The following is a 23,199-nucleotide window of genomic DNA, read 5'->3' as shown; positions in this document are numbered from 1 at the left end:
AGAGTTATGCCCCTTGAAAAAATATTACATACTAATGTACGTGATCTAGGAGTTTTTCTCCTTGAATCCTCTATCAAGGATTTATATTGTAATTTTTAAGTCATATCTTACTATCATATATGGATATATTATATATTTTTCTATGAAAATCAGTGCCTATCGACTATTTTCAAAAGAGTTATGCTATATGGTAAATGGTAATACTAAGTGTATAATAAATTTTGCTATAAAACTCCTAAATTTCAAAACAATTATACAAGCAAATTAGACTTGCTGTATGGCTGCCTATAATTGCTTGCATTCACTTCATTTGAACTTTGGTGGATATATACTATAGCAGTCTTACTATTATATATGGATATATAAGTCATATAAATCCTTGATCGCTGTCAAAATTAAAATTTATTGTATTCATAAGCTTGGATCATGACTCAGTTATTTTACAAAATGCTAAGAGTAAAAAGAATATGAATTTAATTACTTTCGTGGAAATAGCCTAACTTTTGAAAGTCTTAAAAATTCGTAGCAATAGCCATTGCCATAAGACCAGAATCGATCCCGATATTATTTACTTTATGCAAACTTCCGGTTAGAAAAAAATGACAGGATGGCAGCAGTTTGGCAACAAGCACTTGCATTAGATGCAAAATTTAATGCTTATAGAACTCCTAACAACCCTCAGTTCAGTAAGTTCTACACGTGCAGAATATTTTTTTAACACGTAGCGATGATGTACTTGAATCTTGATAGGAATTGCCTGTTAAATGCATGTTTAAAAGGAAGTTGTCCAAGAAATAGCTATCGCATCCTGTCTCCCTTAATAATTGCTTCCTTCTCTTTTACAACAGTCAACAGTGAATACAACTTCCGTTTATGACAGCCAGTTTTCTTTTAGTATAGTCAACGGCCCAGTTAATTTATGTTTTTTATACATCACCCAACTGTGGGAATCTTTTCTTGTACCATATCAAAGGGGGGGGGGGGGGGGTAGTCCTGACCTTTATCGGGACTCCAGGATAGTGACTTTTCAAGCTCTGGATTTTGGAATTGTCCATTTCGGGATCAGGGAATTCTTTTTTCCAAATTTCAAGATTTAAATTTGAGACCTCAGGATTTCATGTTTTTAAGCCCAGGATTTGGGGATCAGAACCCCTCCTAGGCCCCCTCATATCAGACGGTGATAATGGGGGTATTTTATTACAGTAAAAATTCTTGACAAATGACGTTAACAGTAATTTTGATGCATGACAATAATATATACACTTTCTTTTAGACGATAAGAAAATTGACTGATTTTGACGAATCAGGTTAGGGCTATTCCAGAAAAATTTACCTAAGAGGGGCGGAACGCCGACGATATTTTTTTCCGTTAAACATATTCTCCCCCCTGTTATGAAGGAAGATTCTCCTGAAAAGGTTAAACATATTCTTCTCCCTGTTATGAAGGAAGATTCTCCTGAAAAGGTCGTCCAAATTCAAATTAAGTTGGCAGACCACTAATTTTAAGCGTCCGTTTGTGTTCTTGTCAAACGCGAAAAGCCGGAAGCAGGAAGAGTTATCTCTCGGAAGTTGGGAGTTATCTCCCCGATTCGGTGCATACATGCTCGTCACAATCGGCAATCCTCGGGTGACTCCGCTTCTCTCCTTTTAGATGAGGTACGGAATCGGCCAAATTGTGAGGATTGATGCTTGTCACTTATATATTTTACGAAAAGGTTTTCGAAATGACGAAAATATTTCATATCAATTTCGTCTCTTAAATTTGGAAAGTGTAAAAATATTTACACATCAAATTACTTGAATTCTACCTGTCTTTATATGTTTTTGACAAGTTTATGACCCTCAGGTAATTAACGTTTACCAAAGGTGTTAAAAGTTGTGATGACAAGTAATCAGCCTATCGCCAATCAGATGGGTCACTAATCCCTAAATTATTATTATAAAACCTCATAAATGACCATCATAATAATCTATTTAAGTTAAATCAGTCAGTCAGCATTTCATTTTAATCATTTCTCACAATTCTGTCGTATTTTCGTCATTTGAACAAAATTGATAATCTTCCTGGACATTTCAACTGTATTGTAATTTCAATATTTCCCTTACGATCATAATTTGCTGTTTGCTTGTCGTAGTTTCGTCATTTTAATGTATTTTCGTCATACTTTATATAAATATTCATCAAAAACTTTCCACAACTTTGATTAAAAAGAATGAACTTTCAAAACGTAAATATTTTCACTTGCAAACAGGTGCTTCCTGTTCTATGTATTGCGCATGCGTAAAAGTTCGTATATGAATCCGGTTTTATTGTGAAATTATTATTCAATTGTCACTTCCCCATTTCATTTCGTTTAAAAATCAAAAGTACATGTAAACGTGGTCTACAGTCATTAGAATCGTCACATATACAGTGTTTTCCATTCGGCATTTAAGCCGGGTGTGCCAACCACTTTCTTTTCAAATCCGACCACCTTTCCATTTTAGGAGGTGGTCGGCTTTTTTTTCAAATTCTGGATTTTTTGGGTTCCGCACCGTAAAAATTTAAATACTAATCGCGTCTCCCAGATTTGTTTTCATTGACAAAAATGGCGGATCGTCAAATTTCAATGTTTTCTTTTATTAATCGGGGGAATGGAAAGGCAGATGACGATGGTAATAAGAAAAATTCTAAGCCATATAAGTCAACTAAAACGGATAGTTGAATTGAAATTGTTGAAATTGAAAAAAAAGTATCAAAACAACAGAAAAGGCACACAGGCGATCGCTAAGATAAACAGGTTGGGGACAATCCCAAAATAAGGGATATCCCTTACATGAGGGACTGTCCCTCAGGCAAGGGGTCATATTACTGTTGAAGAAAAGTAAAAGAAAAACTTAGATTTTTTACCTTTATTTTTTACAACTTTTCTAGAGTGTCCATAAGTGTTAAAAAAAAGGCCAGACACAAATATGTGCTCATTTGTTCTCTTTAAATGTACACATAATAAAAGGGATAGTCATTACATTGAGGTTACCCCTTTGAACAGGACTTTAAATGGCTATACTTATCCTTCTATTTGTGACCCCAACCCACAGTAAAAAAAAATAAACCCTGGTTACAAGTGTTTTTTTCGAAACACCCACCTTACCTTAGTGAAAAAAGGAGAACACTTATATAGTATAGATGCAGATCCTTCTATCCAATATTTAAGAAATTGATTCCAAATAGATATTTAAACGTATTTTCAAGGATATAAATTATTGTGAAGTGAAAAAGTCGTTACAAGTTCATTTGTGCAGTCTGTAAACTAGCGGATGTCAAGATCACAAAATTATCTCTGTTTATGTACCACACAATGTCGGGATATATAATATTAATCTTTACTGATGTTTGGCTATTTGTTTCTCTTTCCCTGCAAAGCATATGTCCTTTTAAGGAGGACTGGCCAATTCTTTGCAATTTTTGTCATAAATAATATTTTATTGCATACTATTTATGACTTCTTGAAGTACCCTTTCTACCTTTTCCTAAACAAATATGTGTGGCTGACATCTTAACTACTAGGTCCCTCAAAATATTTATGCTACAGACCATTAGATTTGTTCATGCTTGTAGGTGGCCTTGGATATTTCTGAAACAAAAATAAGCCTTATTTTGCTGAAAAATCTTACCTTGGTACACAGGAAAGTAAATCATATTGCACAACCATTGCCTGTTGAAAAAAAAATTGTTTACAAAATATTAAGTTACACTGAGCCTACCAACATGACCAATAATATTTTATTAAAATCCAAGGCCCAATCTCCAACCAACACTTGAAACATGAAATGGTTGGTGCAAACCTGAAGAATTTGATGTACTTAACTCTCTTTCCTTGCAAAGAATATGTCCTTAATAAGGTGGACTGGCCAATTCTTTGCAATTTTTGTCCCAAATAATATTTTATTGCATACAGTTTATAACAACTTCAAGTACCCTCTCCCTTGTATACACTCTCCCCACAAAAAAATATGTGTGGGTGACATCCAAACTATGCGGTCCATAAAAAAATATTTATATTTAGCACAGACAATTAGATTTTTATTGTGCATGTTGCGTGGGTGGTATTGAAGGAAAAAAATGGCCTAATTTTTGCGGAAAATTTGGCCTTGTTACACAGGAAAAAGACAAGCAGAAGCCAACAATAGTCTATTAGACCAAACCCATGTTGCTTGGCAGAGCAGACAAACCCCAATTTGTGAAATGCAACATCAGACTGAGAAATTCTCATCACAAGACTTCATTTATAAAAAAAAATATCATGAAAATTTTAATAAAACCATTTTAAACAAAAATTACAAAGTTTAAAAAAAAATGCTTCTGGACAGAAGTGGTTCATTTTTTATACAACTGCAAAATTTGAAAAAATTTTCGTCGTATATTGCTATCACGTTGGCGTCTGCGTCGTCGTCGTCAGAATACTTTTAGTTTTCGCACTCTAACTTTAGTAAAAGTGAATAGAAATCTATAAAATTTTAACACAAGGTTTATGACCACAAAAGGAAGGTTGGTATTGATTTTGGGAGTTTTGGTCCCAACATTTTAGGAATTAGGGGCCAAAAAAGGGCCCAAATAAGCATTATTCTTGGTTTTCGCACAATAACTTTAGTTTAAGTAAATAGAAATCAATGAAATTTAAACACAATGTTTATGACCACAAAAGGAAGGTTGGTATTGATTTTGGGTGTTTATGTCCCAACAGTTTAGGAATAAGGGGCCAAAAAGGGACCCAAATAAGCATTTTTCTTGGTTTTCGCACCATAACTTTAGTATAAGTAAATAGAAATCTATGAAATTTAAATACAAGGTTTATGACCATATAAGGAAGGTTGGTATTGATTTTGGGAGTTTTGGTCCCAACAGTTTAGGAATAAGGGGCCCAAAGGGGCCAAAATTAAACTTTGTTTGATTTCATCAAAATTGAATAATCCGGGTTCTTTGATATGCCGAATCTGACTGTGTATGTAGATTCTTAACTTTTGGTCCCGTTTTCTTATTGGTCTTCATTAAGGTCCAAAGGGTCCAAAATTAAACTTAGTTTGATTTTGACAAAAAATGAATTGGTTGGGTTCTTTGATATGCTGAATCTAAAAATGTACTTAGATTCTTGATTATTGGCCCAGTTTTCAAGTTGGTCCAAATCGGGGTCCAAAATTAAACTTTGTTTGATTTCATCAAAAATTGAATAAATGGGGTTCTTTGATATGCCAAATCTAACTGTGTATGTAGATTCTTCATTTTTGGTCCTGTTTTCAAATTGGTCTACATTAAAGTCCAAATGGTCCAAAATTAAACTTAGTTTGATTTTAACAAAAATTGAAATCTTGGGGTTCTTTGATATGCTGAATCCAAACATGTACTTAGATTTTTGATTATGGGCCCAGTTTTCAAGTTGGTCCAAATCAGGATCTAAAATTATTATATTAAGTATTGTGCAATAGCGAGTCTTTTCAATTGAAAAGTATTGCACAATGGCAAGAAATATCTAATTACACAATATTGTGAAATAGCAAATTTTTTTTTAATTAGAGTTATCTTTCTTTGTCCAGAATAGTAAGCAAGAAATATCTAATTTCAAAATATTGTGCAATAGCAAGAATTTTTTTTAATTGGAGTTATCTTTCTTTGTCCAGAATCAACTTAAATCTTTGTTATATACAATATATAATGTATGTTCACTTTTTACTACCAACTGATAAATTAAAATAATCTTTACCATTCAGTGATAACAAGCAGTTTTTTTACATCTTAATATTTTATGATGTATTTAAATGAGTAGTTATTGTTGCAAACTCCATTAAATTTTTTAATTGAGATTAGTTTTGGAATAAGGGAAAGGGGGATGTGATTAAAAAAAATTGGGTTCAATTTTTCTCATTTGAAATTTCATAAATAAAAAGAAAATTTCTTCAAACATTTTTTTGAGAGGATTAATATTCAACAGCATAGTGAATGGCTTTAAGAGAAAACAAAAATTTTAAGTTCATTAGAACACATTCATTCTGTGTCAGAAACCTATGCTGTGTCAACTATTTAATCACAATCCAAATTTAGAGCTGAATCCAGCTTGAATGTTGTGTCCATACTTGCCCCAACCGTTCAGGGTTCAACCTCTGCGGTCGTATAAAGCTATGCCCTGCGGAGCATCTGGTTTTTATATCTCCTTCCATGAATGGTTCATTTGAAATACAGGGGTGCAGGAATTCTTTAGTCCTACTAAACTATAATTCATGTACTGTTGATTCAAAATGTCTTTTAATGCAATGGGGTAAAAAAATAAGTGGCGTTTCCCCCCCCCCCCCCCCCCCTGGATAATTTTTACTGGAATAGCCCTTATTTTTTCCCCCCAAAATGATGGTATCAATAATTATTTGAGACCCCTGACAAGTAACAATAAGGATAGTTTGTTGAATTACGGTAAGAATTTACCCTATTTGACACTTACAGAAGCTGAAAATAATAAATTACCATTTGATGCCTGACGTTAAGGGCATACAATACATCATACAGTTTTGATCCCTTATTTACAGTTTGATGAAAATTTCCATATAGGCTATTTTTGGCCTGATTAAATAAAATATGTAATAAGTAATAAAAAATATACCTTCATGTGCTACTTTTTGAGTTAAATGAGGTCGAAATTTTGTATATTTGCTCAAAGATCGGATTTGTGGCCGTATTTTTCTTTTCGAACGAAAGACATTTTTTTTTTGTTTAAATGATAAACACAAATTGTTTCCTGTTAAATAATTTGTAATTTCTGTATTTTATAAGTATCCTAAAAATTTTATGCATTTTTTATTCAGAAATATCTCATATTTATCAAATGGTAAAGAATTGAGAAAAAAAACACCAATTTTAGGTGTAAATTTATCAAAATTAAAAAAATTGCACTATTTACAGTTTTACAAAATTTAGTCCACATAATCTCCATTTGGAAAATGAAACAAAATGTCATCTTAAAAAATAGGGGTCTTAATTATGCTCTCGTTTTCAAATTAAATCAATTTGAATGATAAAAATCAGTCGAAAAATGCATCTTTTCCCGATATGTCACAGTTTGACATTGCGAAAAATAACATTTACGTTAGCAACGTCATTACCTCCCCTGTAACTGTATCATATGCCCTTAAAGGGCATTACTACCCTTATATCACTGGGTACAGTAACTGTATAGAATGTATATATATATATTTGTTCCTGCATCAGTGGGAAATACTGGGAAAACCCAGGTTTTACTGGGTTTTAGCGGGTAATACTGGGCAATACTGGGTAATATAAAATACTGGCCTGAATTTTATAGATGATTTAATGATCAAACACAAATGTTATATATTAAAGATATTTATAACCTATTTTGTTAGTTTGGATTTGTAAAACTAAATATAAAGCAAAAAATTTTTTTTCTTCAAATAAATATGCCTCCTATTAAGAATTACATGTAAGAAAAATTACAATTAAATAATGTACATGTATATGTACTGTGACTTATTAATAAGTAATTATTCAGAATAGAATGCAGATTTGTTAATGTAACAATAATCAGCCCTTTCAATTCTATAAGTGTTAATGGCATGACCCCTTAGGGTGTTTATTTAGCAATATGATCAGATTGAGGAAACGATTTAAATGGTATTACGATGACCTCTAAATGTATGGAGCGCCATTGATGCCAAAATAATGGTATTCTGGGTAAGGCCGTAATATAACGGCCTCCGCACGACAAGGGTTAAGTAAGTTTCAACATTAATTTTTTTTTGGCGATTTTGAGATGACCAGCGTATCCCAAGGCCTTGATAACCTTTCTAGGCCCCAAATAAGACGAAAAAACATCAAAATTGGACAGAAAACTGAAAAAAAATTGTTTCTGACATCAGGGTTCTTAACCCTTACCATGCTGAGTTATTTGCAGAAATATGCAAATGATATGCAAATGAGCTGTACCCTGATGCTGATGCATACTGATTGCAATAAATCTAAAATAGGGGATCACAGGGTGGGGTGGTCGGGGTGAGAAGGCGAGGAAGGGTGGGCGGGAATTTGCCCCAAAGTTGGTCCTCAGGTACAAAAAGCGTCAATTTTGACATTTTTTCATTCTTTTTCTCAACCTGTAAATCCGAGAGATGCTAATAGATGCATCCATCTGTAGTTTACATGTAGTGTGGACACCAGTGAACACTTTTATCACAACAGTTGTTAGGTCGGAGTGAAACTGATCTGGGTTCATCAGTGTAAAGAAGGTCATTTGCACCAAAATTCACAAAATTTCGGAATTTTTCCAATTTTGAACTTTAACTGGACTTGCAACCGGAAGTAGTCGTTTCCTCTGCGTATTTTGATAATAAACACGACCAGTCCTTATGTGCCTTTAGGTTAACGGTATTTGTCAAGGTTTCAGTCCTCTGAACTCCATGATTCAGACCTTGAAGGTAAGCCCACCCCTCCAAAAAACCAATTTTGTCCGATATCAAATTTTGAAGTTCGTATTTGAGCTCAAAATGAATATTTAAAGTGAGAAACATGACATGAATAGTTTCAGATTGAGGAAACGTGCATACACTAAGATTTAAATGGTATTATGATGATCTCTAAATGTATGGAGCGCCATTGATGCCAAAATAACGGTATTCTGGGTAAGGCCGTAATATTACGGCCCCCGCACGACAAGGGTTAAATTGAATAACCAAACCTTCATAAACAAATGTCTTCTAACAATACATTAATGTTATCTTTATGTAATTACCAATTTGTGCATTGCTGTTATTTCTTTTACAGGAACTTTGTATATAAGAAGAAGAAGTCAGTTATTAAGGGAGTGTGCCAAGTCAGGAGTAAGTATTCAAATGTTAAAACTTGTTGTAGAAAATTTAATTAAAGGTATGCAGTTCCACAAATTTAAACAAATCAATCACGTGTTTACAAACAATAAAAAATAATTTTGCTTTACGCTTGGAACATTCTTCTCTACAAATCAATTGAATTTTCGTAAAATTTAGCTTCAGGTTTGTGGGTTCAATAGTTTATTCTGAAGATTTAGACTGTCAAGTATGTTCTAAATGAATATGTCTCTTTTGAGTTATCTCCTTCAGCAGAAAAGTTCATCAATTATCCATTATGGTGTTGTTTACCAGACATAGGGTACCACATGTATTTCTGGCTATTAAAGTTCAGCAAGCATCTTCATAATCGTCATAATGCAGGCTTGTTTTACAAAATAATATATGTTCCTTATGTTTTTAATCATAATTCCCTAATGATAGCATTGCTGATAATCAAGTATAAGAATTTAAATTGCCAAATAATTTATACTGTATAACATCATTATTTTTTTAACCGCTTGCTCAAGATTGGATGGAAGTAATGATGCCCCAAAATGAGGAATGGTGTTCACTTGAAACAAAGCTTTGACGGAAATGCAACAAACTGGAAATTGGTCTATTGGATGTACCGGTATACTAGAACATGTATTTATTCATAAGGATGTCAAATGGTTATTAAACATGATAATAACATAATTTGAAATTAGTTGACACCAAAGGTAATATGGATTTTTTCATTTCAGAAAGACCCTTCAGTCAGGAAAGATCACCTTCATATTAGGGCTCAGTTGCTGAATTCTAGATATGGTAGTCCAGCTTTCTCAGATGGAGGGTAGGTTTTATCATTGTTTAGTTTAGTGATACAGTAATGAATGAAACTTAATTTATAGATACATTGTTAAGAATTCTCACAATGTATATTATATATCTTTGAACTTTAATATAACATTGTTACTTTAGTATAAAACATTTCTATGTAGCAGGTTATACCATGTTAAATTGACTGTTGTTAAGCTGGGTAATTACACAATGACTGTTTAACTGTGTCATAATTTACAACTCAATGGGTCAAGCAACCCTGGAGACATGCCTCCTTCCTAAAAGTTTGAGTAATTAGGGCAGACTTATATTGGTTTGTAATTGATATATTTACCTAGCAAACCTATAGCTTTATAACCATGGTTTTATATTTTTCAGAAGTATAAGAAGTAGGTCCATAAGTTTAAGAAGTGGAGGAAGGAGTGGATTAGATGTATGTAATTATTTAAGGTCTTGTTAGTCACATAGTTTATGATGCACAAATTCAACATGAAATCAGATAGTCATTTAACCTGGTATAATATGATTAAGAATGCTCTGTTTTATTGTACGATCAAACAGAACTTAAGATGATGAATTACTGTGTCATTTTCAGTCTTTTAACTCTGTTAAGCTTCTTTAAGTCTTCTTCATTAGTTGAAATTAACATTCGCCAAACAATTACCAGAACTGATTTTTTTTTTCCACATAGTTAGAAGATTATTTTTAAAGCAAATCTATGTTTGAACTCACAACCATATTGTTGACTGGCGTATGATCACAGTAGTAGAACTATTTAGACCACTTGGACACCGAGGCCCCTTTAATTCTTTTAATTCCATGTATACCAGTATCATTGCAGTTACAAAATAGTCATGTTTAGTTGATGTTATCGTAGCATTTTCTCTGTTCAAACAAAAATTAATATTGCGTTATTAAAAAGTTAAATCACAAAAATACTGAACTTAAGAGGAAAATCAATTTGGAAAGTCCATCATCACATGGCAAAATCAAATAACAAAACACATCAAAAACGAATGGACAAGAACTGTCATATTCCTGACTTGTTACAGGCATTTTCAAATGTAGAAAATGGTGGATTAAACCTGGTTCTATAGCGCTAACCCTCTCACTTTAATGACAGTCTTATCAAGAAAATGATTTATCTATGTCTTGGTAATGTCAATTCTTTGAATTTCATACACATTATTATCCTTTGAATAAAAGAAAATATTCACATTTAATTTTAGCATTCCTTATTTACGTTGTTTTCTTTCTTTATAGAATTTTGACAAGCTTAATCTAAGTGACAGTAAGAAACATCGTAGGAACTTGAGCAGTGGATCACTGAAGCATATCTTTGAAGGACCAATGAAACGTGTCTTTGACAGTATAGAAGTTGTACCCACAGATGAAGCTGAAGCAAGCAGGTATAATTATCATAGAAGATATGTGAAAGGAACAGTCAAGTTGAAAATAGACTGAGAACGCCATGGTTGAAAAAGAAAAAGACAAACAGACAAAGAATAGTACACAAAACATAGCATAGAAAACTAAAGACTGAGCAACACGAACCCCATCATAACTTTTTTCAGGTCCTGCTTTAATCTTTAAGCATTGTGTCAAGTATTGAAACCTATAGTATGGAATAACAAGTTTTTTTAATGCAATTAATTAAAAAATGAAAAGAGAATTAAAAAAAAAAAAAAATCAATGACGAAGCAATTTTCTAGAAGCTTGTATGCACCTTTTGGCAAATCTGCCAATATGAATATTTACAAATATAAAATTTCCTTTGAATCAATGAAAAATGCACCCACAAAATTAAATGATTCATTAGAAGGACATTGTTATTTGATAATTTACAGTTATCATATCAAATATTACAATAGGATTTGGGTAAATTTGATAATTCCTTGTTTGTTAATTGATCAGTAAGAAAATTAACAAAGAAAATATGTTTTCCAGGGCTATGGCTGGAGGGAAGACCGTCTCAGAGAATTATGCCTTTGCAGGAATGCATCATATATTTGATCAGCACACAGCAGCAGGTACTGTCAGTTAAAGAGAAATATTTAATATAATTCTTTTACTCCTAACTCTCATTTAAACATAATCACAACTTGATATGATTGGATTATGAAATCCTTCCCCTTTTAAGATATAAAGGTAATGGTTTAAAGATTTTTCGAGTATTTGACAGGAAAGGAAATTGATTGTTAATTTTATTTCTGTAATGCATAAATATCAGTGAAAGGGATGATAAATAGCACTTTCCCCAGCAAAAGAGTTGCTACCCTTTCAGGAATTTATATTTAAGAAAAGCCCTAAAAATTCTTGTTGTTTTATTTCTGAATCGCGATATATTTTAATCGTTGTATTTCTTACTCTCTTCTTTTGTAGTTACAAATGTAAAATTTGGACATGATGATAAAACCAGATTGGCCTGTGCCTCATTGGATGGTACCCTGTCCATATGTCAGGTTATACCAGATCCTGCCACTGTTATCTGTATGCTGAGAGGTCACTCTGCAGGAGTCACAGGTACATATACAAAATCATTTAGTTATTCCAATTAAAGCTTCATTAAGGAAAGTTTTGCATACATATATGAACAAATTATCAGGTTTTCTGAAATTTCATTCTTTGAAATATCATCTGTGATTTTCTACTTGAAATTTTTGTCTTAAAATTAATTGTTTTTTTTCAAGAATAAATGAAAAGTTCCATTGAAAGAACGCCACAGAGAGCTAAACATGCTAAAGCTATTGTGATTATTGGAAGGGACAGTTCACCATCTAAGAATGCCCTGACCAACATCAAATGATTCTCATGAAAGGTTTTGTTTCCTGTGCAACACATTTTATGCATTTGAAGCACTAAAAATAAAAATAAAAATCTTTTTTAAACTTTCTGTATTTTTAAACTATTATGTTTTGCTATCCAATATTGTTATTATTTCTGTATCATCTGACAGCTGATGTTCATCCATTTTCTCTATCAAATTCAGATTTTGTATTTTCCCTATCCAATGATGTAATCCTCTCGGTATCCCTAGATGCTACAGCCAGAGTATGGGATATAGCCGCAGGGAAGTGTATGAGGGTGATAGAGGACAGTATGGCAGCAGAACTATTGTCATGTGTCTTTCATCCGTTAAATAATAACATGTTTGTTGTATCCTTTTGGAATCTGTGGTTCATTAAGTGTTATCTATGAATAGTCATTTTGCTAATTACCAATTTGATTCTGTTATTACACACTTTTTAACAAATTGCTTCCCTTTGTCAATCGTAGACTGGTTCCATACTGGACAAAAACGGCTTTTGCCAATGCAAAACCTGATGAATTGAAAGGGTTTAACTAAATTTTCACGAAAAATAATTTCTAATGTAAAAAGGTATTTAGCTGAACAACAAATTAATGTAATTAAAAGATTTGAAAACCTTAAAGATTCTTCACATTAGGCAAAGGTAAATTTGCTCTTTCTGCTAGCTCTCCATTGTAAATAGAAATGTATGTCCCTCATAAGGGAGACAACTAAAAGAAGGGATCCCTAATTACAGGGTCAATTACAAGAATTGGCAAATAGCCTATTGACCACTATTTTTTTTAAGTTGAATGATGATCACTACATCAGTCTTCAGGTTGAGTGGCAGCCCAGGCTGGGCAGGCTTGTAGAATTGCTTACGGGCCTGTAAAAATCATATCTGCAGGCCAACAAAATCTAACTGAAATTTTTCAAAAATTGAGCTGTAGATTTTTCAGTTCATCATGAAAACTGCTACATTATTAATATTCAGGAATCAATTTGTATGTTATAACCTTAACTGTTACCAGACAGGGAATAGTAAATGTTTTGTTCAAGTTTTGAACATATCAACAGGCAAAGGATATAAGGTAAGGTACATTTTTTTGTAAACAATTTCATTCAGTCTTGTTTTTTTAGGGAGTTTTTATTTCTTGATCATATGTTTTTTTTTTAAAGTTATTTCCACTTTTGCTGCAGTAAAACTTAAAGGAAGATTCTTTTTAGATCTCTTCTTCAATTGGTGTGGTTATGCATAACACTTGTACAATATATTATGAATAGTTTTTGTACAGCAGTTATCTGACAAACCTATACATCTATTTTTTAGTAGCAATAAACAAAAAAACTATGTAACTTGGACATGCTTTGATACTATATATGCCCTTGAATTATTACTAGATAACATTTTTGTTCGCTTTGGGGATTTCGTATATCGTCAGATTATTGGAATTCCAATGGGGACTAACTGCATGTGCACCACTTATTGTGGACCTCTTTTTGTATTGTTATGAGTTGCAATTTATGACAAAAATAAGCAAAGACCTATCAAAACAAATTTAATAATACTTTTAGATATTTGGATGATATCTTGGCTCTCAATAATGATGACTTCAGTATGTATATTAATGAAATTTATCCTGCTGAACTTACTTTAAATAAAGCTAATACCAACAATGACCACTGCCCTTTCCTCGATCTTGATATCTATATCACTAACGGAAAGCTGAATACTAAAATTTATGATAAAAGGGATGATTTTTCATTTCCTATCGTTAATTATCCGGTTTTTGATGGTGACGTTCCCTTGTCACCATCTTACGGTGTTTATATATCTCAACTTGTACGATTGGCTCGTGTATGTAACAATGTTTTAGATTTTAACGAGAGAAATTTATGTATTACTGAAAAATTATTACACCAGGGTTTTCGATATCACAAACTAGTCAAAACATTTACTAAATTTTATCGTCGGTATAAAGACATCATTCGTAAATATAGCTCAACATGCAGACTTCTTATACGTTCAGGTATTTCACATCCAATTTTTTATGGAAATATTCTTTATAAAGCACAAAGGTGTCAGTATTGTTACGGGACGGGGGTGTCCCTTAAGTAAAAGTTATTTATATAAAGTTAACACTGATTACTATATTCTTGGTAAATTCTAATATAGAGCTGTCAACTCTGGTGCAGAGTTACAAACTAATTTATACTGGTAGCGTAGCTGGCAAAATGGTCAATACTATGGTAGCGTAGCAGGCAAAACGGTTAAGGCACTGATCTAAATATGGTAGCACAGAAACTCGTTAACAATGACTTACTAATTACATGTACAACAGACAACAAGATTAATTAAGCTTCACAATTTATTATATACAAACAATCAATACTATTACAAGTATAAATCACATGAAAACCCAACAGAACACTTAATAAAATATACCGAGACCCCCCTTTTGGTACGTTAATAGTTTGTCAACATCATAGTAAACGTAGTAAAACATCTAGGTCAATTATGGTTTGGTCCATTTATTCAACGGGGATGCATACAATAGCAAGGTACATGCATTGCATTGACTGCGGCACGTTTGGTTTGCCTTGGTAAGTTCCTTGGTATTAGGAGTGACTGCCCTGGTAGCGGGCCGCAGTCTATCTGAAGACTGTTGTGCACTTGCTTTTATATCTCTGTCCCACCAACATCTCGTGCCCCTATGGAGATGGTGGGCAAATTACGTTATGCTGATTGGATGCTGATCTCAGGTCATTAGGTCACTGACGTCAATAAAAATAGTGATGCAAATGGCGGCGATTGGAATGTTGACATTCTGTCGAGTCCGGAAATGGACAAACGGGACTTATCTAAGCTTACTCATAGCATGTATGGGCCCCGGTTACAATATCCGTGCCTTACGCTAATTAAATAACAAGGTAATAAAGCGGGAACATGTGAAATAAGGATAAACAGAAGGTGGGAACCGTCGTTCAGTCAAGGGACCCCCCATGGTCAAACGGTGAAGACGAACTCTATTTTATTAATCCCAGAGACCTTACTAACAATATTTACATACATTAACAATATATAAGTACACACAATGTTCATCAAATGTCTTTGTATACGCGTTGGCTAACAGTAAACGACGAACGCGAAAATAGAATAGAGTGTTTACTGAGTAGCCTGAAACAGTCGTATGTACAAACCTACAGCTTATACCCTAAACCGTAACAGTATTCACCTCAGAAACTTACAAAACCTTTCAATAGACTTATTAGGAAGGGATATAATTACGATACTGTTGTCAAGTCATTAAAGATTGCATATTTTGGCGTTAATATTGAGTCACTGATAAGGTCTTTGCGTCGGAACTAAACACATTTATTAGTTAGAGGTGAAGGGGGAGGGTTGAGATCTCACAAACATGTTTAACCCCGCCGCATTTTTGCGCCTGTCCCAAGTCAGGAGCCTCTGGCCTTTGTTAGTCTTGTATTATTTTAATCTTAGTTTCTTGTGTACAATTTGGAAATTAGTATGGCGTTCATTATCACTGAACTAGTATATATTTTTTATGGGGCCAGCTGAAGGACACCTCCGGGTGCGGGAATTTCTCGCTACATTGAAGACCTGTTGGTGACCTTCTACTGTTGTTTTTTTATTTGGTCGGGTTGTTGTCTCTTTGACACATTCCCCATTTCCATTCTCAATTTTATCTTTCATCTAATACAGCACAGATCTTTTAACACTTTATACATGTATTTGGAAAGTAGTAACATGAAAAGTCCATGCTTCATGATCTTATTTCCCTTCAAGACTTAATATTAAATTACATATGTTTGGATGAAAGTATATATTCTTGCTATAGTCTATATTAAAGAATGACGTTTATTCTATAGAGAAATGATGGTGAAGTATCAGACTGATGATTTTCCTAATGTAGAAGTCTTTAACAGCTAGAGCATTTAAAAATTAAAAATTAAAAAATGTTCCAGCAAAATACATGCTCAAAATTTTAGAACCAGCTTTTGTTGTGACATTACACATATCATATTTTACAGGGAGGTTCTAGTAAAGTGACTGGTAAAGTTCTAGCTCTAGCCTTTGACAGTACAGGACATATATTATATTTTACAGGGAGGTTCCAGTAAAGTGACTGGTAAAGTTCTAGCTCTAGCCTTCGACAGTACAGGACATATATTATATTTTACAGGGAGGTTCTAGTAAAGTGACTGGTAAAGTTCTAGCTCTAGCCTTTGACAGTACAGGAAATATATTATATTTAACAGGGAGGTTCCAGTAAAGTGACTGGTAAAGTTCTAGCTCTAGTCTTTGACAGTACAGGACATATATTATATTTTACAGGGAGGTTCCAGTAAAGTAACTGGTAAAGTTCTAGCTCTAGTCTTTGACAGTACAGGACATATATTATATTTTACAGGGATGTTCTAGTAAAGTGACTGGTAAAGTTCTAGCTCTAGCCTTTGACAGTACAGGACATATATTATATTTTACAGGGAGGTTCTAGTAAAGTGACTGGTAAAGTTCTAGCTCTAGCCTTTGACAGTACAGGACAGATATTATATTTTAGAGGGAGGTTCCAGTAAAGTTCTAACTCTAGCCTTTGACAGTACAGGACATATATTATATTTTACAGGGAGGTTCTAGTAAAGTGACTGGTAAAGTTCTAGCTCTAGCCTTTGACAGTACAGGACATATAATATATTTTACAGGGAGGTTCCAGTAAAGTGACTGGTAAAGTTTTAGCTCTAGCCTTTGACAGTACAGGACATATATTATATTTTACAGGGAGGTTCCAGTAAAGTGACTGGTAAAGTTCGAGCTCTAGCCTTTGACAGGACAGGTCATATATTATATTTTACAGGGAGGTTCTAGTAAAGTGACTGGTAAAGTTCTAGCTCAAGCCTTTGACAGTACAGGACATATATTATATTTTACAATGAGGTTCTAGTAAAGTAACTGGTAAAGTTCTAGCTCTAGCCTTTGACAGGACAGGACATATATTGTATTTTACAGGGAGGTTCCAGTAAAGTGACTGGTAAAGTTTTAGCTCTAGCCTTTGACAGTACAGGACCTATATTATATTTTACAGGGAGGTTCAAGTAAAGTGACTGGTAAAGTTCTAGCTCTAGCTTTTGACAGTACAGGGCATATATTATGGACAGGAGATGACAAGGGCTCTATTCATTCCTTTACTATTGATGTAAACAGTGGTAAACTAATAAAAGCAAGAAGGTTTGTACAATATTTTTGGTATTTTGAATTATGTAGAACTGTGACTCGTGTTGATTTCATGAAAATCTGCTTCCTTTTTTAGTGAAAATTATGAAATGAGGTATGATACTACACAGTTTCAATCCTATGCTCTTAAAAATAAAAAGTAATATGATCATGGTACTTTTGTTCGGAACTAATTTAGATCATGTAGATAGACTATTGATATTTCAAATGCTCTTTTTAGCAGCCCATTGCAGTTACATACATGTATGTACAATTGGAAAACAAAACCATCACATTTTCTCACTTTCTGCCAAACTAGTGAGATATATCTCAATGTTAATAATAGTTCTATTTTCACTTTAAGTTGCTTCAGTTCTTTATTTGTGTTTACAGAATAACTGTTTGTGAAGGATTGCCAGTCACATGTATATCTGCTAGGTCATGGATCAGTCGTGAAGCTAGAGATCCTTCTTTACTGGTTAACTGCTGTGTTAATGCACTCTGTTTGTTCAAGTAAGTATTTAAGTTGATAAATATTTATAGTCCAGTCAATCTAGCATAAGTTTGACCCTTACCCAAAAGTAATTGCAACAGAAGAATTTTAAGTTTTAATCTTTAGCATTATACCCCAAATATACACAGAAAAAAATCCCATCAAATCTAACTTGAGGAAGACTAAAAATCATAATATTAGATTCCTATGGAGATTTGCATTGGAAAGGGAGATAACTCTTACGAAAAAAGGCAGAAATATCAATAGAATTTGATACAAACTTATAACTTTACCGCTTCTATTCATCAGAATGTATTGATTCTTGATTTTTTTAGCGGTCTTTAGAGTATATCAAACAACTCTAAAGGTATTTTCATATATTTTATCAAGCTATAATCTAGATTTCGTAATTCATTAGTTGACCATTTATTAAATTTTTCAACATGTCAAGGTAAAGAATCTCAAATTTAATAAAAATAATTAAATATGTATTCTTCTTTTTGTGGTTTAAATATAAAAGAAGATGTGGTATGATTGCCAATGAGACAACTATCCACAAAAGACCAAAATGACACAAACTTTAACAATTATAGGTCACTGTACAGCCTTCTTTAGATGAGTTAGTTGCTGAAAAATATAATATACAGATATAATCAATACTAAATAATTTTTTCAAAATGGTAACAAAGCTTCAAATTTTTAATTTCTTTAATGAAAAATGCATGAAAACTACCCAAAACACTTCGGGTTTGTACATTTCATGAGCAGAAGATTATATAATTTAGTCAAATACAATATTATAACCCCATCAAAGTATCATACTTTACATAAATTTCAAGGAAAACAACCAAAAAATGACCAAAAAGGACTCATATTTGCAAGACTTATCTCCCCTTCCAATGTTAATTTCCATAGGAAATTAAAGATGCTGACTTTGAGTTTTCCTCAAGTTAGATTTTATGAGACTTTTTTCTGTGTATATAAAGGGCATAATACTATAGATTAGAACTAAAACATTTTCTGTTGCAATTAGTTTGAGGTTGAATCTTAGTTTAACTGGACTATTAGAATTAAATATTTGTAGATTAATGAATATTAGGGATTTCATGGAAAAAGGTAAATACATTTTTAATAAAATAATGATATGCTTCTTTATAGGCTTGTAAGGTAACCTTAGCAAACAATGAAAGCAAGTATCCATGAAATACTGTTTTTCCTCAAGCCATGAAAATTGGCACCCATGAAAATGAATCAACCCATAGCAACAAATATTTACTAGTGTTGAAAAATAACGTTTCACTTAGTTACTGTCTGGTATATTTATATTGTGATTGATTTCTTTTTACACTGACTGATTGAACTAACCTTTAGAAATGAAAAGATTCTCTAATTGCTTTGAGCTGGTATCATGATGAAGAATATAAGTACAATTGAACAAGATGCTATAGATAAAATCACACAGGTGTGCTCACTTTTGTTTTAAGATAGATATTTTTTGTTTTAAGATAGATATTTTTTGCTTTAAGATAGATAATTTAGATACATTTAAGACCAACTGTTTAAACTATCTTTTAACTGAACAGAATAAAGATGCACGAAACTAATGTGTTTTTTTTCTTCTACTGAATGTACTTATTCAATATTTAAGCTGTTATATTTAACTGTATTATGTATTTTATTTTGTATGTATTTTTTTCTGTTTTCTATTTGTATTAATAGTTTTTGAAGGCCTCATGGAAGTCTTGCCATTGTTGAAAGGTCTGAAACTTTTCTTTTATTTACAGAATAATAAGTGAAGATGGAGCTTTGCAATTAAAGAAAAGATTTCCAGTTAAACAGAAAAGATCTTCTATAAGGAGCACATTTTGTCCCTTAATGTCATTCAGACAAGGGGCCTGTGTTAGTAAGTAACACTCATTTAGATACATGTACATTACACAGGTCAGTAATTAAAGGTATCTCCCATATAAGAAGCATGTGTCAGTAAATTACTATATCATTTATAAACTAGATACCACTCCCCAGACCTTATACAGGTCTTTCCATAGGAAATTGTAAAACTAAGGTTTTATTGCCAAAATTTTATTAAATATGACAGTCTTAAATGATCCATCAATTGAAACTTCTGGGACAACACAAAACCTTAATCATACAAAAAATATGACATGAAAATAAAACAATGAGAAAAAAATCAGCCTAGGCTGTTTTAGATTTTAAAAGTACAGGAGGTTCAGTATTTCGATCAGTCAAACAAAACACCTTAAACATTGGTATTTGCTACTTCTCTTCTAAGCACACATATATATACATTTAAGAGTTTGGCTCTGGATGTTTAACACCATATCATTATCATCATCTATAATCGATATATAAGTAAATTTTATCATGGTTTGTTGCCTTGGTAACTTGTTCAATGTTAAATTTGTTTATATTTTCTGAATACTTAATGCTAGAAAATATAAATGAGTAAGAGGCATATTTGGAAAAATGTCGTTTGTAACTCTAGTGTGAAGCAATGCCTATTTAAAGAGATATGTTTATTGCAATGACAACCATACTAAACACATGAACATTAAACATAATTTTAAAGAAATTATCTGAATGTAATTTGAACCAGGTTTTGTTTGAAATGTTTATTTTATTTGAAAAATAAATCTATGAATATTTATGAGTTTCTTCAAATGCGATGAATTAATACATTGCTACATATATAAAATAGAAAATGAACATTTGATGTTATTTTTTTCAGTATCTGGAAGTGAAGACATGTGTGTGTATTTCTTTGATGTGTGTAAGGAAAGTAAACCATGTGTTAACAAACTATTAGGACACTCTGCTCCTGTCCTTGATGTGTGTTTTAACTGTGATGAAAGCTTACTAGCATCATGCGATGAACAAGGCATGGTGATAATATGGAAGAGAGAGGGGAAGCAAATAGGTTAACAGGCAAAAAATAAACAAATGAGTTTATGAACCAGAGGGGAAATGATCTCAATGTCTACAAATCAACCTAAAGGGAACAAAGAATGGTAGTACATACAGCATGGAGGTACCAGAAATAATCCAAAGCCTGAACTTTATCTGTGTATTAGCAATCTAGTTATACCTTGTAGACTACAGTAAAAATCCTTAGCATATATATTGATGTGATTTAACAAGAAAAAAAAAACCAAACCCAAAATTATAAAAACTTATCTAGTTGCCAAACATTAAAGATGAATTTAGCTATTAACAATTTTACTTGTAAAATAAAATTAGAAAAGCGCTTAGTTGTGATTCCATTGTGATTTTATAACTAGAAATCCTAAAAAAAATAACTATATAACCAAACCAATCATAAAGAGCTCTATGGAAGCAATATTAACAGATTAAAGAAAATTCTATTATGTTGATGAAAGTTAAGTGTTGTACACAGTGACATTACCCACTTTTTCATTTTGAATAGTCCCGGAATAACTTACACTGAATGTTAAGCAGCAACATGAACCAAAAATTTGCAGGCTGCCAAAGAAAATTATTAATGAAAAAAAAGTTATTGAATGAAATATTTTTCTCTACAAAATAAAATCATGGGATTAAAATAATGTTGCAATTAAGCAATGAAATGTATTAAAAATATTGTCAATTGTATCAACTCTTTCAAAAAGGGAAAAGCAAAAAAGTATCATTGCAATGATACAGTTGTTGTCCTCCTATAGATACAGATAATACCTGCATCTTTTTATATGAAAACTGTTATATTTTTTCAGATTTTTAGAAGGTATATTTATTTGTACAGATTCCTAATTAAGATAATGCTGTTATGTTTCTGTTTGTAACAGGGAGTTTATTGAAGAGGAATCTCTTATTTATTGACTACATTACTTTATTTTAGCTAACCTGGCTTAAAATGCAATGTGAGCTTATGCCATCACTTTGCGTCCTTTGTCGTTTTCTGTCTGCATGTCATCATAAATAAAAAAATTATTAAGATCTACTGGAGCAAAGGATACAGCATGTTCCTTTAGCATGTTTTTTTTTAAATCCAATAGAACCCATCATAAATGAATTTCCAACATCCTTGTATAATTCATTTTAATATTTACCTCAATAAAATGTTTGATGATGTATTTTTTAGTTTTCAAATGCATGAGTTATATTTCAGTTTGTTAATTTCCTTTATTTGTCTTTCAGGAAAAAAATCCGCAGAGATTTTCTACTTCTTGTTTTTTTGAAGCCAATTAACTAGTTTTTTTTCCGAAATGGGAACAGTTGTCAGTTTAGACATGTGTATTTCCAGTTTGAGGATAATAATAATAAACAAGTAGATGATCTATAACCAATTCTTTCACAGTTCAAATTTAACTTGATTGACAGGGAGTATAAGGAGATAGAAATTAATTTCATTCTAAATTGGGCATCAACCAGAGATAGAAAATATCTACTAAAAATGTTTGTTATAAATTAAATTAGGCCCTTTGTTTTTCTCAATTGAATCGTTTCATGTTTTCATGTCTGCCTTTTATAATTGACTATATGGTCTGTTTTTTTTCTCATTGTTGAAGGCTGTATTGTTTGCTATAATTTCTTATATCCACTTCATTTGAAATCTATCCTTATTTTTATAAACATAACTGCTTGTAATAAAGATAATTGATATAAATCTAAATGACATATTTTTTTACCAGGTGAGAGATGAAGGCTCTATGGAGCCTCTTGTTGTAATGTATAAAATATTTTCGAAATTTTATATTGATACAATATCTGTATATACATGTATGTGTGGGATAGTGCAATGTTACAGTACAATATATTGTAAGGATTATATTGATAACATTCCAAACATGTTTATAATGTTAAGTTTGCTGAAGGCAAATACAATAAATTGTTATATTATATATCGGTCATTTGTTATAATTTTGCCTGACAGCATTGAGCCGTGGCCATACATTTGGATTATATATCTGCTCCTATGTCCTGACAGCATCTAGATAAGGAGAAACATATATAGGGAAAACTTCATTCAAAATCTTCTGCAGCACACTT

The 23,199-nt window shown here is 32.3% G+C and overlaps 1 protein-coding gene across 1 annotated transcript; it reads left to right on the top strand.

The window, feature by feature from the left end:
* The first annotated feature begins 563 nt into the window (after window positions 1-563).
* LOC134724676 (WD repeat-containing protein 13-like) lies at window positions 564-21,344 on the top strand. The gene is made up of 13 exons (XM_063587847.1): window positions 564-686; window positions 8,798-8,853; window positions 9,585-9,673; window positions 10,039-10,093; window positions 10,924-11,069; window positions 11,608-11,690; window positions 12,043-12,183; window positions 12,650-12,816; window positions 13,480-13,539; window positions 17,554-17,696; window positions 18,075-18,194; window positions 19,959-20,077; window positions 20,924-21,344. Exons 1-13 carry the CDS (start codon window positions 608-610, stop codon window positions 21,115-21,117), a joined length of 1,452 nt encoding a protein of 483 aa, XP_063443917.1. The 5' UTR covers window positions 564-607; the 3' UTR covers window positions 21,118-21,344.
* The last annotated feature ends 1,855 nt before the right edge of the window (window positions 21,345-23,199 follow it).

Source organism: Mytilus trossulus, chromosome 7 (assembly GCF_036588685.1).
Source record: "Mytilus trossulus isolate FHL-02 chromosome 7, PNRI_Mtr1.1.1.hap1, whole genome shotgun sequence".
Classification (NCBI taxonomy): domain Eukaryota; kingdom Metazoa; phylum Mollusca; class Bivalvia; order Mytilida; family Mytilidae; genus Mytilus; species Mytilus trossulus.
The sequence above is the reverse complement of the archived record's forward strand: the minus strand, read 5'-3'. Positions and strand labels throughout refer to the sequence as shown.